Genomic DNA, 15,080 nt, shown 5'->3' on the forward strand with positions numbered 1-15,080 from the left:
GCGGAAGCCTCGCACAGCCAAAGAAATAGCTCTTCGCTGACACCCGGCCGATGGGCCGCCGCACCCGGGCTCAACGCTCCGGAATAACCCAGCTCAGGGCACCTCAGCGTCTCCTGCTAGAGACGCCGCCAGAGAGAGCCTCAGAGGTGGGGCAACGGGGAAGGGGGTGCAGAGCCCCAGCTGGCACACATCTGGCCAGAAATTAGAAGAGAAGGAAATCAACGTCTCAAATCCACCACCGGCAGGTGTTCGGGGCTCCCAGGAGGCCTGCTTGGGAAGGGCAGGGAGGATGGCCTACACCTCTGGCTAGTTAAGGCACCACCAACGTCCCAGAGAACCCATGGAGGCTGGGCCAGGGCACAGAGGTGGCCGGAGCGCGGGAGTCCCGGGGCCCACCGTCTCCTGATAACTGCATCCTTTCGAAGACATTTACATTATTGAGGCGATTGTAACCAAGGCATCTTTAATAATACGCCAAACAGCAGGCACCGGGTTGAAATCAATTAGACTCCACCGCCAAATGATAGGTAGAAATTTACAGGAGAGCGGCTCTGGGCGGGGGCTGAAGGTGCGCACACCTGCCAAAGACAATTAGACCAGGAACCAGATGGGTCCTGCCTCTTCATTTAAACAGCGGAAAACTGGCCCGACGCTCCTAACTATAGGGCAATAATGGGAAATGGAAATGAGGAGGCCCACCCTCTGATCCAGGTTCTGGAGGGTCCAGGGAAATGGTGGCAGAACAAATCCCACTGGGAGGTTTCCTGTGCAAAGACAAGTCGGCAAGCGGGTGCGCCCCGGTGGGGCTATTTGGGAAGCGGGGTGCGCCCCGCGCTGGGGGCCGGTCAGGGAGACAGGGAGGTGTTGCAGGGGCCTGCCTCCGCGGCGCCCAGAGGGCGACCGCCACCCACTGTGACTGCAGAGCCTCCCTTTCCCGTCAGTCCGCGCACAGACCTGGGGAGGCCCGGCTGGGCTCTAGGTGCACGGGCAGCACGTGGAGGGGCCCCGGGCGCCGCTCCCGCCCTCGGCCGCGCGGGGGCGCAGGGCGCAGGCGCGCTGCTTGCTCTCCGGCGCGGGCGGCGGGCGACGCGCCTCCGGGCCGCCAGGGGCCGCTGTGGCGCCGCCGGGCCGCTCGCGCCGTGCGCGCCGCCGGCCGCCGGTCCCTCTTGAGCACGGCCTGCCGGTTTGGCGGGGTGAAAGGTTGCGAAGATGGCGACGGCCTTGAGCGAGGAGGAGCTGGACAATGAAGACTATTACTCGTTGCTGAACGTGCGCAGGGAGGTGAGGCCTGCGGCGGGATGCCGGCAGGGCTGAGGCCGGGCCCGGCCGTCCGGGAGGGCCGGGCTGGCGGCGAGTGTCCCCGTTCCCGCCGCGGGAGGCCGGGGCCGGCGAGGAGGCCGCGTGACCCCGTCTGACGTGCGCGACCGCCGGCCGACCGGACGGCCCCCACCGCCCGGGCCCTCGCGAGGGGGCGTCCCGGCGGCCTGTGCCCTGCTCTCCGCGGCCAAGGCGCCCCGTGCGCTGTCCAGGCGCCGCCGGGGTCCCCGCCCCCGCGGGAGGGCACCGGGCTCCCGGGGTGGAGACGCAGGGGGAGTCCCCGTCCCCCAGGACCCGGGGCCGCGCGCGCCTCACACCCCCGCCCCGGTGGCGGGGCCGTGTCGTGTCCTCGCCCCCGGCCGGCAGGAGGGGACACAGAGGCTTGGGGACCAAGGTCAAAGCCACCAGGCGGCCTCGCAGGGGTCCGTGGGCCCCTGGAGTGACCCAGGCTCCGCGGCCGGCGCCTGCCGCGCTCCTCTCCCCAGAGGCTGGAGGAAGAGCCTCCGGGACCCGCAGCCTCACGTCGGAGGCTGCAGGTGAGGAGGCCGCTCCGTGGCCGGGACGGAAGCGGAGCCCCACGCGCGGCCTCGGCGTGCGCGTCGGGCACGTGGCGGGGCCCAGTGCGCGTCCTTGCTGCCTGGTGCCGCCGAGGCCCGCGCGAAGGGCAGGGCGGCTTCCAAGGTCAGGTCAGCAGGTGGGGCGCCCGCCTCCAAGCGGCCGGGCCCGGGCTTCCCGGCGCCGCGAGGACCCCCCTCCCAGCTCGGGGCGGCGCGGGGTCGGAGCTGGCAGGTCAGGTCGGGCTTCCAGGGCAGAGCTGGCCTGCGCGGTGCCCAGCAGCTCGCGTGCCCCCCGTGCCCACTCTGTGCGGGGCCACCCTGCGGGGCGAGCCCAGCACGCCCTTCGTTCTCGCGTGGGCCCTGGAGGTGGGTGTCGGAGGTTCCCGGCTCTCGGCCGAGAGAGGAGGTCCCTGGCCCGCGGGCACACGCCCCCCCTGGGAGGTGCGGGCGCCTGGGGTCAGCCCTGGGTTGTCCCCCTCGCTCCCCGGGCCTCAGACCACAGCTGCTGGCTCCGGGACTGTGTTCTCGGGAAAATCCCTCCGACGTTAGCTACTTGTAACGCAGCAACAGCGAGGCTTTGGGTAAATCGCTTTGGCCTTTGGTTTCTTTACCCCCCTCTTCCCCCCCCCCCCAATCCTCACCTGAGGACATGTTCATTGATTTGAAAGAGAGACATTGATGTGAGAGCGAAACGTCCGCTGTCTCTCTTATTGGCTCCAACCCGGGACCAAACCGTAACCTGGGCAGGTGGCCTGACCAGGAATCGAACCCACGACCTTTCAGTGTCCAGGACGACCCTCCAACCCACTGAGCCACAAGGACTGGGCTCTTTCCCGTTTAGTGGGGCGATCTGGCTAGTTATTCTTGAAGCTTGCTGCACTTCTTAGAGGCAAAGCAGATAATGAAACTAGCTTCTCTGAAGTCAGCCTTTCTTATCATCCCTTTGTAGTTAGTCTGGGTTATCAGTCATTTGGCCGCCACTGACCCGTTTGCCAGACTTACAGAATTCTAGCTGCACATAAGCCAAGAGCTGTAAGGACAGGCGTAGCAAGACTCCTAGGCAAACATTTGTCAAAAGTATATCTTGAAACTGCTGGGATCTGAGGACCTGTCATTGCTCCTGGACTCATGGGTGGGAGCCAAAGAAATACTTCTTTTAAAAAGTTTTACTACCACCACCCTGGCAGGTGTGGCTCAGTGGGTAGAGCATGGTCCTGAGACTGAAGGGTCCCGGGTTCAATGCCTGTCAAGGGCATGTACCTCAGTTGCAGGCTCATCCCTAGCCCTGGAGGCAACCAATCGATGTGTCTCTTTCACGTTGATGTTTCTATCTCTGTCTCCCCCCCCCCCCCTCTCTAAAAATCAATGGAAAAATATCCTCGAGTGAGGATTAACAAAAATAATATAAAATCCCCCCCCAAAAATTTCACTACTACCAATGAGTGAAGGCACTTCCCATACTTACAAGTGGAATCCCTGTGAAACATGTCCTCTTGCTTGTGTCATTTTGTGTGGCCTTTGCCAACAAACTCCAGGTAAAAGGTGTGCTGTGCCGACTTTATCTCCTGATTCTGTAGGATACGCTCTGAAGGGTGTTCTCTGGACTTGACATTTACTAGGACCTTTTTGTGAAATCAGAGGCAACCTGAAGTGAAAACAACATTTAGTTGGAGAGTTAGAGAAAAAATAGAAGTAATCTTATTTCTTACATGTGTGCTTGGAAGTGGAAAACATCTGTTTTGTTTGCCTCTAGTTTTTGATGCCACATCAGTGTAACTGTAGGAGGTGAGGTCCTCTTCCCACCAGGACATCTCAGTACGTTCACGCAGTGCTCAGGAAGTTCAGAGACTTCCCTGGGAGTCTCAAATGGAAGCAGCCTGGGAATTCTAGTTAAAAATCTAAAAATTGGAAAGAATAAATAGGTAAATAAATAAATATGTAAAAATTAGAATCCGAATACATAGTTACAATTGGAGTCATTAGAAATTTCAAAAATAGCTTAAGAGTCTTCCTTCAGCCTGGCCAGGTTGCTCATTGGTTGGAGCATCATCTCTGTATGTTGAGGTTGCAGGTTTGATCCCCTGTCAGCGCACATACAAGAGACACCCAAAGAATGCATGGATAAGTGGAACAACAGGTCAGTGTTTCTATCTCTCTCTCTCCCCCTCTCTCCTCTCTCCCTTCCTCTCTCTAAAATCAATGAATGAAAACCAATTTTTTAAAGGAAGAAGAAACTGGCCGATGTGGCTCAGTGGTTGAGCATCAACCCAGGAACCAAGAGATCACTGGTTCAATTCCCAGTCAGGGCACATGTCTGGATTGCAGGCTTGATCCCCGGTAGGGGCATGCAAGAGGCAGCCGAGCGATGCTGTTTCTCTCATGGATATTTCTATCTCTGTCCCTCTCCCTTCCTCTCTAGAAATCAGTAAAAACATATTTTAAAGAAAAAGTTTCCCTTAAAAAAAAAAAAAAAAAAAAAAACAACTCACCCCAGGTTTTAAACTTTAGAATATCCCCTCAATTATGGTCCAGAGAGTGAAGCCGGCAGCTAGTCGGGACCACCAGCTTCTGCCATGAACAAGACGTAGGCGATCTCGAATGAATCCCTTTCTCCGTGGTCTGGATTTCTTGTTTACAGAGTGGCCATTGCCTGCCGCACGCTGAGGGGAAGGAGTCATTTCTCATTACCTGGGCACACAGGCCCGGTCAGAGGCATCACGGTGCCTAAGAGCTAACTCATCTGGGATTTCTGAGAATTTTCCAAAATTTATTTGGAGAGAGGGTTCCTGAACAATAAATCAGAGTAAAATTACTTTGATCTTTGTACGTTTTTTAGACATTTTAATTGATACATTTTAAACCTAATTTATTTCTAAATAATGGATAATTTCTACTTATCAATGTTGAATTGCCTTTGGAAGAGTTTCATTTTTACACATCATTCAGCAGTATTTATATCCAGTTTTAAGATCTTGGTCCCAGGCAAGTGAGCTTTAAAGGAGCCAATCCCTTTTCGAGTTTTAAACAAACAATAAAAACACAGTTAAATAAACTTAAAAAGGTTTTCTTTCTTGAGATCAGCATTCTGGGATCTTCATCCTTCCACAACAGTGATGAAACTAGAATCATGACCTACCAATAAAACATTTTCCCAAAGTTCCTGCATGTTCCTTCCTTCCCTGATAGATACATTGTTCTTCCCATGGTTGGTGGTTGTCTGGGATGCTCAAGTTCAGCCCACAGCAGAGAGTGGGGCTAACCATTTGAGCTTGGGTTGCAGATGGGAGGAAAGCCATTTCTCACAGTAACCCACGCCCCCAGCCAGCATGGGTGGGCCATCTGCAGAAATTGAGTACAAAGGGGTCGGCTGAGTCCTGTGCACACGCAGGTCCCTCTAAAGCAGTGAGGTGCTGTGTGTTCCTTCATTCACGGCTTATCTAACCTCACGATGGGTCTTCATGAGCCATTTAAAGATGGGTCTGCGAAGGCCATTCTTTTAGGGCGTTTCCCATCTACATTACGTTCGGAAGCTCCACATTTATAGCCACGAGCCTGATGAGCTGCATTGGGCAGGCAGTGGTAAGCAAGCCCTGGTGGTCCAAACACCTGACACGCAGATGATCACATTCCTAAGGTGTCGTGCAGTAAAGAGGCTGGGGAGCCCTAGCGGTTTGGCTCAGTGGATCGAGTGTTGGCCTGTGGACCGAAGGGTCCCGGGTTTGATTCCGGGTGTGCAGGAGGCAACCAATCGATGTGTTTCTCTCTGTCTTTCCCTCTTTCTTCCACTCTAAAAATCGATGGGAAAATATCCTTGGGTGAGGGTTAAAAAAAAAAAAAAAAAAAGAAGAGGCCGAGGAGCAGGGTCCTTAGGAGCAGGAGTTGTAGTCCACACTTGGGTGACCTTGAACAAGTCCTCACAAAGCTTCCATTTAATGACACGGCCGTCCATGAGCTATTGCGAGTGTCCGGGGCTCTGCAGCGAGGCCGGCGGGCATCCGCCTTTACTGATCTGGGAGTTTCTGCCTCTAGGCTCGGAGGTTAACCTTTTTCCTGTTCTTTGACATTGAAGTGTTAGTTACCGTCTAATAAAGTATTCATGAGCGCTGACTGTGCCCGGGATGTCGGATGTTGGGAGTATTGCAGTGGAGTAAGGATGTGCACAAAATGCCTGACGGGAGCGGATACTCAGATGATACTTACTGTTAGTTTTTGAAGTTTGATAAGCATCAGATTCCGCTGATTTTAGAAAGGCGCGCATTTGCCTAGAAAGTGGTGGTATGCTTTGTCCTGGCTAAATTTTTTTTTTTAAACACTGTACTAGGATAGAATGAACCACCTCAGTAGCTTCTGAGGCTAATACATTTCTATCACCACAATTACTTTAGCAAACCTGGTCCCTTCACTTCTGCAACATCATGCAGGGTAAGTTGTCCTGGCTAAATTTGCTGCCTGTCGGTTGTACTAATAAAAAACCTTGTTCGGCGTTGAGCCAAACGCCGAAACCGGTTTGGCTCAGTGGATAGAGCGTCGGCCTGCGGACTGAAGGGTCCCAGGTTCGATTCCAGTCAAGGGCATGTACCTGGGTTGCGGGCACATCCCCAGTGGGAGATGTGCAGGAGGCAGCTGATGGATGTTTCTCTCTCATCGATGTTTCTAACTCTCTGTCTCTCTCCCTTCCTCTCTGTAAAAAATCAATAAAATATATTTAAAAAAAAAAACAAAAAAAACACCTTGTGCCAGCACTTAGGGAGAGCAGTAGGCTATGACCTCCCAAAGCTTTCTTTGCTCTTTGTGTTCAAAGTACCAGTTTTGTTCTGTTTTTTCTTCGAAAGACAGTTATCTCTCTGAACTCTGCTTCCTGCAGGGTCATGAGTTTGACTTGGAGGGTGCGGGGAGGGTTCCCAGAGGCTGGGCTGAGCCTGGGAGTAGGGTGCAGGCATAGTCCTAACAGGCAGCGTGGGACCCGAAGATACAGCTGCGGGCGCTATCAGCTCTGACAGGGCGGGCGGGGAGGAGGGCCAGGCCCCGTCCGAAGGGCGTCTGGTGGTCCTGCTCGAGGTGGGAGGGAACTGGTAGGAGACCCAGCTCGTTCCGCTGACATCGCATAATGTGATCAGCAAACATCGTGGGGTTAAATTTAAAAGTGTGTTTTCTTTAATGAACCATAGCTAGTTATTACTTTGCTGCTTTGGGCGTTTCAAACAATTGCCTCTTGAAAGTTTAATGCTCTGGTTCTGCATTATCTACCCAAATACCTTTATTTCTTTTTTTTCACCTTTTGCTTTCTTAAAGAGAATTCAATTGAAAGCTTCTCTGTTTGCCACGCATTCAGTGATAAAACAATGGTTCAGGAAATATGGGGCATACCAGCAGCACGTTTTGTGCAGCTATGGAATTTAGTGTTTACTTTTTTATTAAACTTTTCTTTTCATTTTACTTATGTGTTTTATTGATGTCCTGCCTTGTTCAAGAAAGGATTTAAAACAACTTAGAGATAAGTAAATAAAATCGGATAAATGTTTAAAAGGGCCACACACACAAAATAAAAGAGCCCTGGGAATAGTGCTGTGTTACCACTGTCCGGCCCCGTCATACAGGCCCACTCCCCTGAAGAAGCACGTGGTTGAAGTGACACCTCCTTCGAGACGAGAGGATCCTGTTTGGATCTGGGCCTGCACGCGCTCAGTGCACAGTGTTCCCTCGCTGGCTTGCAGGAGCCAGAACATTCCTCAGCATTAAAATGCCAACAGACATCAACCACAAGGAGTCTGCACGAGTGGGCAGGGTATAACAGATGGACACGGACGAGAGAACGTATAAGGTCAGGCTCTTAGGGAAAAATCAGCCAGGCTCTGGATGTGGAGATAGGATCCAAACCATTAATTTTGACCCAGAAAGGAACTTGAGCTCATTTCTCTAAGACATTGGCCTTTTTTTTTTTAACTGTTGTGTCTCAAGGGCACCAGATACACAGATGGGCGTGCCCAGGAAGAGAAATGAAAACAAAATCGTACAGTGGCAGGAAAATATTTCCTAGGCTCTTGGAATGACCTCTGATCAGGAATCAGAATTTCTGTGGTTTTGGCCCATCCGTGCTCACATGCTATGGTCAGCAGAGACGTGCACTGGTGGACGGGTCACCCTCTGCCCCATCACCCTTAAAGGTCACGCTTTTTTAGTGCTTAGAGTTCTGTCATTACTAGTTGCCTAATAATTTTTTTGTTGTTTTTGATCCTCACCCGAGGACGTGCTCATTGATTTTTAGAGCGAGGGGGAGGGAGGGAGAGAGAAACATAGATCGGTTGCCTCTGTACGTGCCCTAACCAGGCCAGAACCGAACCTGTGATCCTTCCCGTGTGTGGGATGATGCTCAACCAACCGGACCACACCGGCCAGGGCAGCCTAGTACTTTTTTGAACTTACGTTACATTTTGAGGGTTAATGCATTCTGTAAATTGTGTAATTTTTTTCCTTCAAAGTGGAATTAAGGTTTAAAGGTTATTCCTGGTTGTAGAAACCTGGAATTGTTTGATCAACCTCCTGTTTTGCTTTTCTGACTTACACATGATGTAATCTCTTAAGCCCACCTGTCCAAAGGGAAGAGCCTGAAAACGGCTGCAGGAGGCCAGCTTCCAGAACATTGAGATGCAGTGTCCACCCCACCCTCACACTCACCACGGCGTGGGGCAGCGGGAGCACTAGCCCAGGGCCTCGCCTGCTGGGCGCCTGTGAGATGCAGTGTCCACCCCACCCTCACACTCACCACGGCGTGGGGCAGCGGGAGCACTAGCCCAGAGCCTCGCCTGCTGGGCGTCTGTGAGATGCAGTGTCCACCCCACCCTCACACTCACCACAGCGTGGGGCAGCGGGAGCACTAGCCCAGGGCCTCGCCTGCTGGGCGCCTGTGAGATGCAGTGTCCACCCCACCGTCACACTCACCACAGCGTGGGGCAGCCGGAGCACTAGCCCAGGGCCTCGCATGCTGGGTGCCTGTGAGCCGTGTGGGTGATTCCCTGGAAAGGCCAAAGACCCTGGCCTCCACGTGGAGCTGGGAACGGAGTCAATGACTGAAACAGCAAAGCCCTTGAAGTCAGGTGTGAGTTTGACTTTGTAGTCTGGGGCAAGTTACTTCTTTGGGCCTGTTTCTTTATCTGTCAAAGCCAGACAATAATTTTACTGTCAGAGGGCTGTTGGGAGAATTAAGCAAGAGTGCTTAACATAGTAATGGGCACATTATTCTGGAAAGTAAATGCCAGTACGTTTCTATTGCTGTCATGAGCATACAGTTATAAGGAATGCTTTTATCGATTTGTTGGAGTTCTTTTGTATAATTTGGATTCTTTTGTCTGAGAGGTTTTGTAAATATCTGATCCCTCTCTGTAGGTTGCCTTTCACTCTCCAAAAGCGATCTGTTTTATGAACCAAAGTTCGCTTTGAGCCAGGCTACACGTTAGTAATTTCTAGCCAGCTTCTGGGCCAGGGGTTCATCGTCAGGTAAATTCCTGCATCGCAGACAAGTCATTTAATCTTTTTGGTCCTCACTATTTCATCTGTAAAATGGGGGTTCCAGTGCCAGCCTGAGACTTGATGACTAGTCCTGAACGAGGAGCAGTCAGTGCTTGGAGTCTGTCAGTCTGTACAGATGCGCTTGTGACATCATGGGCAACCTTAAGTCCTGGTCAGCTCCCGGTGCTCCTCACTCCTCCTCGTCACCCTGCCGGACGGGGCTCCTCTGTCCTCAGAATTTCCCAGGGTTCAGTGCTGCACACACGCCCCCCTCCCCCAGCGAGGCTCCCTTTCAGCTGTGCTGTGGCCCAGCAGCATCTCCATCTGCCTCGGCGCTGTGCTTGTTGGTCACATTCCCTTCTCCGGGCCTGACTGCCGCCCGTTCCTCCCAGACCCAGGCGTCGGACCCAGAAGCTGGAACGCCCTTTGCTCTCTCTTCTCCGTGTCATATTGAGTCCCTTCGGCTGTCCCACGGTCACCCAGTCAGAAAGCCTCCCTCCAGCCCCTCATCCCTTCTTTCCCTTTGTGATGTCCAGGCTGCCGCCCGGCCTGCACACCCTCCACCCTGCATTTCTGCTGTAGTTCTCTTCCGTCTCTCTGGTTATGATTTTTGACAATTTTAGGTGAGCTGTACCAAATGCATATTAACAAAGTGTCCTGATCATATTATTTTCCTACCCAGAAACCTGTGTGCCTCCCTGTGGTTGGTTCATTGGGCCTGGGTCTACCCTTGGCCCCTTTTTAAAGCCCCTGCACCAGGGGCCCTCAAACTTTTTAAACAGGGGGCCAGTTCACTGTCCCTCAGACCGTTGGAGGGCCAGACTATAGTTAAAAAAAAAAAAACAACTACGAACAAATTCCTACGCACACTGCACATATCTTATTTTGAAGTAAAAAAACAAAACGGGAACAAATACAGTATTTGCATTTGCATGTGGCCCGCGGGCCGTAGTTTGAGGACCCCTGCCCTACACCTTAGGTCAGTGATGGAGAACCTATGACATGCATGTCAGAGGTGACACGCGAACTCATTTTTTTGGTTGATTTTTCTTTGTTAAATGGCATTTAAATATATAAAATAAATATCAAAAATATAAGTCTTTGTTTTACTATGGTTGCAAATATCAACAAATTTCTGTAGGTGACACGGCACCAGAGTTAAGTTAGGGTTTTTCAAAATGCTGACACGCCGAGCTCAAAAGGTTCGCCATCACTGCCTTAGGTGTTGGATGCTCTGCCAGCTTCGTGATGTTCTGCCTCTTCCACGAAGCTCCACGGGGCCCAACAGTCAAAAGGCTCACTGTTAACCCCAGCACCGCATGGCACTTACTGATGTCTACTGAACCAGTGAGCAGGTGCATTAATTTCTTGCCTGCTTCCTATCTACTTTCTAGTATTTCCTTCCTCCCTCCCTCCCTCCCTCCCTCCCTCCCTCTCTTCCTTCCTTCCTTTCTTTTTTTTTTTTGTAGTCCTCACCCAAGGATATTTTTTCATTTTCTTAGGGGGAATGGAAGAGAGAGGAAAAGACAGAGAGAAACACTGATGTGAGAGAAACACATCAATTGGTTGCCTCCTGCACGAGCCCTGACCAGGGCCTGGGCCGGAGAGGAGCATGCAAGCAAGGCATGTGCTCTTCTTGACTGGAATGGAACCCAGGACCCCTTGGTCCGTAGGCCGATGCTCTATCCACTGAGCCAAACCGGCCAGAGCTTATATTCCTTTCTTTAGGGCATTTGTCCTGCTGAAATACCCCGCCTGTATTGGGTACCTCAGCAAGTCAAAACCCACCTTCTGCATCCCCATTAGATCCCACCGCCTCTGGGAGGTTTTCTTTGCCTTCTCACTGCCCAGAACTTACTTCCCCACCGTTAGCATTTCTGTAGTTAATCGTGTGTGGGTTTTTTGTGATACACACACACACACTCTGAGTGGCCCGATTATTATGACCACCTGACATTTGCAAGCAAATTAGCCATACACTGCATCGTATGGAATATGGAAGCCGAGGCCTGTTCGAACACCTTTGCTGTCTGCAGTTACCAAGATAAAACGTCTCCAATTCGCACAGGAACACAAGGATTGGACAGTCGAGCATTGGAAAAAAGTCATGTGGTCTGATGAATCACGTTTCCAGTTGCATCATGCAGATGTCAGAGTGAGAATTTGGTGGAAACAGCATGAAAGCATGCACCCCACATGCATGAGTACAACCCTTCAAGCTGGTGGGGGCAGTGTTATGGTTTGGGGCATGTTTTCCTGGCATGATTTGTGCCCTTTAATTCGTGTGGAACAACGTCTGAATAGCACAACATACCTAAGTATCATTGCTGATCAAGTTCATCCTATCATGTTGATGGCGTATCCCAATGGAGATGGCTTCTGCCAGCAAGACAATGTGCCATGCCACGGTGCTCGTATTGTGCCGGAGTGGTTTCAAGAACATGAGGGGGACTTTACCTTGCTTAGGTGGCCCCCACAATCACCAGATCTCAATCCAATTGAGCATTTGTGGGACGAAGTTAAAAGAGCCATCAGGCAGCTGGTTCCACAACCATCAAATCTCACAGAACCGGACAGTGCTATTCATCAGGCATGGTGTCAGATTCCTCGCATCACCTTTCAATATCTAATGGAGTCAGTGCCAAGAAGAATCGCCACAGTATTGATGGCAAAAAAAAGGTGGTTCAACGAAGTACTGATGGGGTGGTCATAATAATCTGGCCACTGTGTGTGTGTGTGTGTGTGTGTGTGTATCCCACGTTCAAAGGCTGTTAAATTGCATTGTTTACCCATGTCTTCAGAAAAAAATCACTTCTACTGTCGTCGGTAAACAACCTGCTTCCCTATTTATAATGGTCTGGCCCTCTAGCAACTTCAGCGCAAAATTATAGCTAATTTGCCTACAAACGTCAGGTGGTCACAATAATCAGGCCACTCAGTGTGTGTATGTATTTTTTTTTTAAGAGAAGAAGGAAGAGGGGGAGAGGTAGAAACATCAATAATAAGAGAGAATCATTGATCAGCTGCCTCTTTCAGGCCTCACGTTGGGGATCAAACCTGTGGCCTTCTGGTTCATAGGTCAATGCTCAACCACTGAGCCATGCCAGCTGGACCATGTGTGGGTTTTTAGCGGAAACACGTCCGCGCCCAGTTTGTAATCTCCTTGTAGGCAAACAACGCCACACTCCCCTGGTCCAGGTGTGTTTTGCGTGTGGAATACGTTGTGTTCACATTGCAATTCTGGCCACAGGTCATCCTAGAGGAACTTACTGGAAGGAGTTCATCACGTATCAGTGTGGAACCATCTAAATTTTCACTTTTAAAAATTGTTTAAAAATTGTTTAAAGTCAGTTACAAGAGGAAGAGAGCAAATTCAAATACATCCTTTATGCTGGAGCCCAGATGGGCCAGGCCAGGCCGGGGAGCCTCCGTCCGAGTCCGCGTCCGCGCTGGCCTCCCCGTCGGCCAGACGCGGCTGTCTCCCTTGTGTCCCTGTTGCAGGGGAAGGTCACTGCTGGCCACCTTTAGCCGAGCAGCAACAGTGGCGCTTGGGGAGTAAATCAGTGTCGGCTGCCTCGGGTTTCTTGTAGTGTTTGCTTTTGGCAGTTAAGCAGCTGCATTTTCACCCTAGACCTGGGTGAGCCCCCCTGAATTTCTGTTCTGCTTGGAAGCTCCCACAGAGGCGGTCAGGCAGGGTGAGCGGCCCGACCACATGGCCTGCGCAGAGGCGAGCCGCCTCCGGGGGTCTGCCCAACTCCGGGGGTCTGCTTGCCTCCGGGGGTCTGCCCGCCTCCGGGGGGTCTGCCCGACTCCGGGGGTTCTGCCGCAGTGCAGGCCGGAGCCGCGTGCGGGCGGGAGCCGCGGGGACCAGGGCAGCTGCGGGGGGGGCGGGGGGGGGTGGCAGAGCTGCGTCTGCACGCAGGGTTCTGCGAGAAGCTTCAGACCGGGCGGGACCCTTCACGGAGTGCAGGAGGACACGTGTCCAGGGGTGCGCGTTAGTGCCTGGCGAGTGGCGGCCTCGTCTCCGTATTGACGCTCGGACCCCCTCAGTGACGCCGGGTCACCTCCGCACGCTTTCTCCTCACGCAGCGGCTCCTCGGCTCCAGGGCCCAGGCTCGCTGTCACAGCCCCAAAGTCTGTTTTTCCCCTTTAAATTGTGTGCGTACCAAGCACATAAAAAAATTACAGGTTTTTATTAGCTGCTGCAGCTTATTTCAGTCTGATTGTCGTGGAACATATGGACAGTAACGAATCTTCAATTGTGGTAATTAGGCAAACGTCCCAAAACCTAATTGAATATAGTTTGTGGGGACTTTGTTGCTGAAATGCAGCAATATAGACGCCGCCTGGAAGTTTGAGCTTGAAATTAGAGGCGTCAGCAGCAAAAGTCCTGGTGGCTTTGCTGTTCCTTGGGTGGGTGTGGTCTGAGCTATGAAGTTGTTGCTCACTCGCTCTGGTAGGTCTTCTGTGCTGGATGAGATGGCATCCTCGTAGCTGTCAGGGTGTCCACCCAACCCCACTGGTTCTTCGCTTGCCCAGCTCACGGTAGGGTGGTCGCAGGAGGCCCTGTGATTAGTTCTAGCAGTGATGTGAGCGGAAGCCATGCGTCAAGCTCAGGGTGTCATGCTCCTCCCTCGGCCTCGGTGACTGCATGGTTCCCAAGGGTGGCTGTCTGTCAGCCTGGGGCCTGCGGACATGGCCGAGCAGATCGCTAGCTGGCCGGAGGTGACGTGTGCGTGAGGAAGAAGTAAACCTTTGGGATGTTTGGGTTGCTTGTTACCACAGTCTCCTGAAACCCAGCAATTCTCAAACGTCTCGCTGTCAAGACCCTGTTACAGTCTTAAATTACTGTGGACCCCGAAGAGCTTGTTTACATGGGTCATAGCTAACAATATGTAATTAGAAACGAAACTGGATGCTTGGTAAAATATTGTAAAACAAGACATAAAGTGTACTACTTAGATGTCAGTATAGTAAGCACAAGGAAGACAAGGATTTTAAAATATCTAAGTATTGAAAAGTAATATATACAGATGTGTACAGCTATCAGCAAATATAATGAGAGATAGCTAGTAAGTACACAGTAAAATAACTGAGAGCCAATTGAGTTAATCTCTAAAAACTCTCATTTATACCCTAAAACTACCACTTTAAAAATTTCTAGAAAATGTAAGAATGCACACGTGTACATTTCATTAGCCATCAGAACAAAGATGTCATCGCACATCATGTGGCCTCATGAGGAAAGGGCAAAACCAGCTTAGTGTTATTATGAACACAGCTTTGGTCTGTGGACCCCTACAAGGCTCTGAGGGACTCCCAGGGGCCCTGCCCACCTGGGGGAGCCTGCCCTGCCCTGTCCCGCCCTGTCCCGCCCTGTCCCGCCCTGCAGCTTGCTCTGGGAGGCGGAGATGGGAAGTCCGAGCGGAGTGGGGCATATTCTTGGAATCCGTGTTGTCACATTGATTCCAGAGGGGTCCCCTGCACTAGAATTCAAATAAGAGAAAATGGAGCAACCTCTTCAGCTGCTTAATTATTTAAGGGATGCAAATGTGATGAGATTGGAGTCAGGAGACTTTTCCACGCTGATGCCACAGCACAAATCAGAAAAGACACAATTGATAGCTTTGATTTTGTGAAAATGAGAAACTTGTGAGTTTGTTACCGGAAAAAAACTAAAACCTTAAAAAAATCATAAAC

The 15,080-nt window shown here is 51.8% G+C and overlaps 1 protein-coding gene across 5 annotated transcripts in view; it reads left to right on the forward strand.

The window, feature by feature from the left end:
* The first annotated feature begins 1,104 nt into the window (after positions 1-1,104).
* The window catches only part of DNAJC11 (DnaJ heat shock protein family (Hsp40) member C11), a 47,428-nt gene continuing 33,452 nt past the window's right edge, over positions 1,105-15,080 (forward strand). For 3 of the 5 annotated variants that reach the window (XM_081085477.1, XM_081085478.1, XM_081085479.1), the window contains exon 1: positions 1,191-1,281. Coding sequence is in view for 4 of the 5 variants with exons in the window: in XM_081085478.1 (XP_080941604.1) it covers positions 1,210-1,281 (72 nt within the window). In the remaining variant the exon portion in view is untranslated. Of the gene's footprint in view, positions 1,282-15,080 lie in introns of all 5 variants that reach the window. The other 2 variants (XM_081085475.1, XM_081085476.1) reach the window with 2 other exon arrangements.

Source organism: Myotis nattereri (genome assembly GCF_964212035.1).
Source record: "Myotis nattereri genome assembly, chromosome: 3".
Lineage (NCBI taxonomy): Eukaryota > Metazoa > Chordata > Mammalia > Chiroptera > Vespertilionidae > Myotis > Myotis nattereri.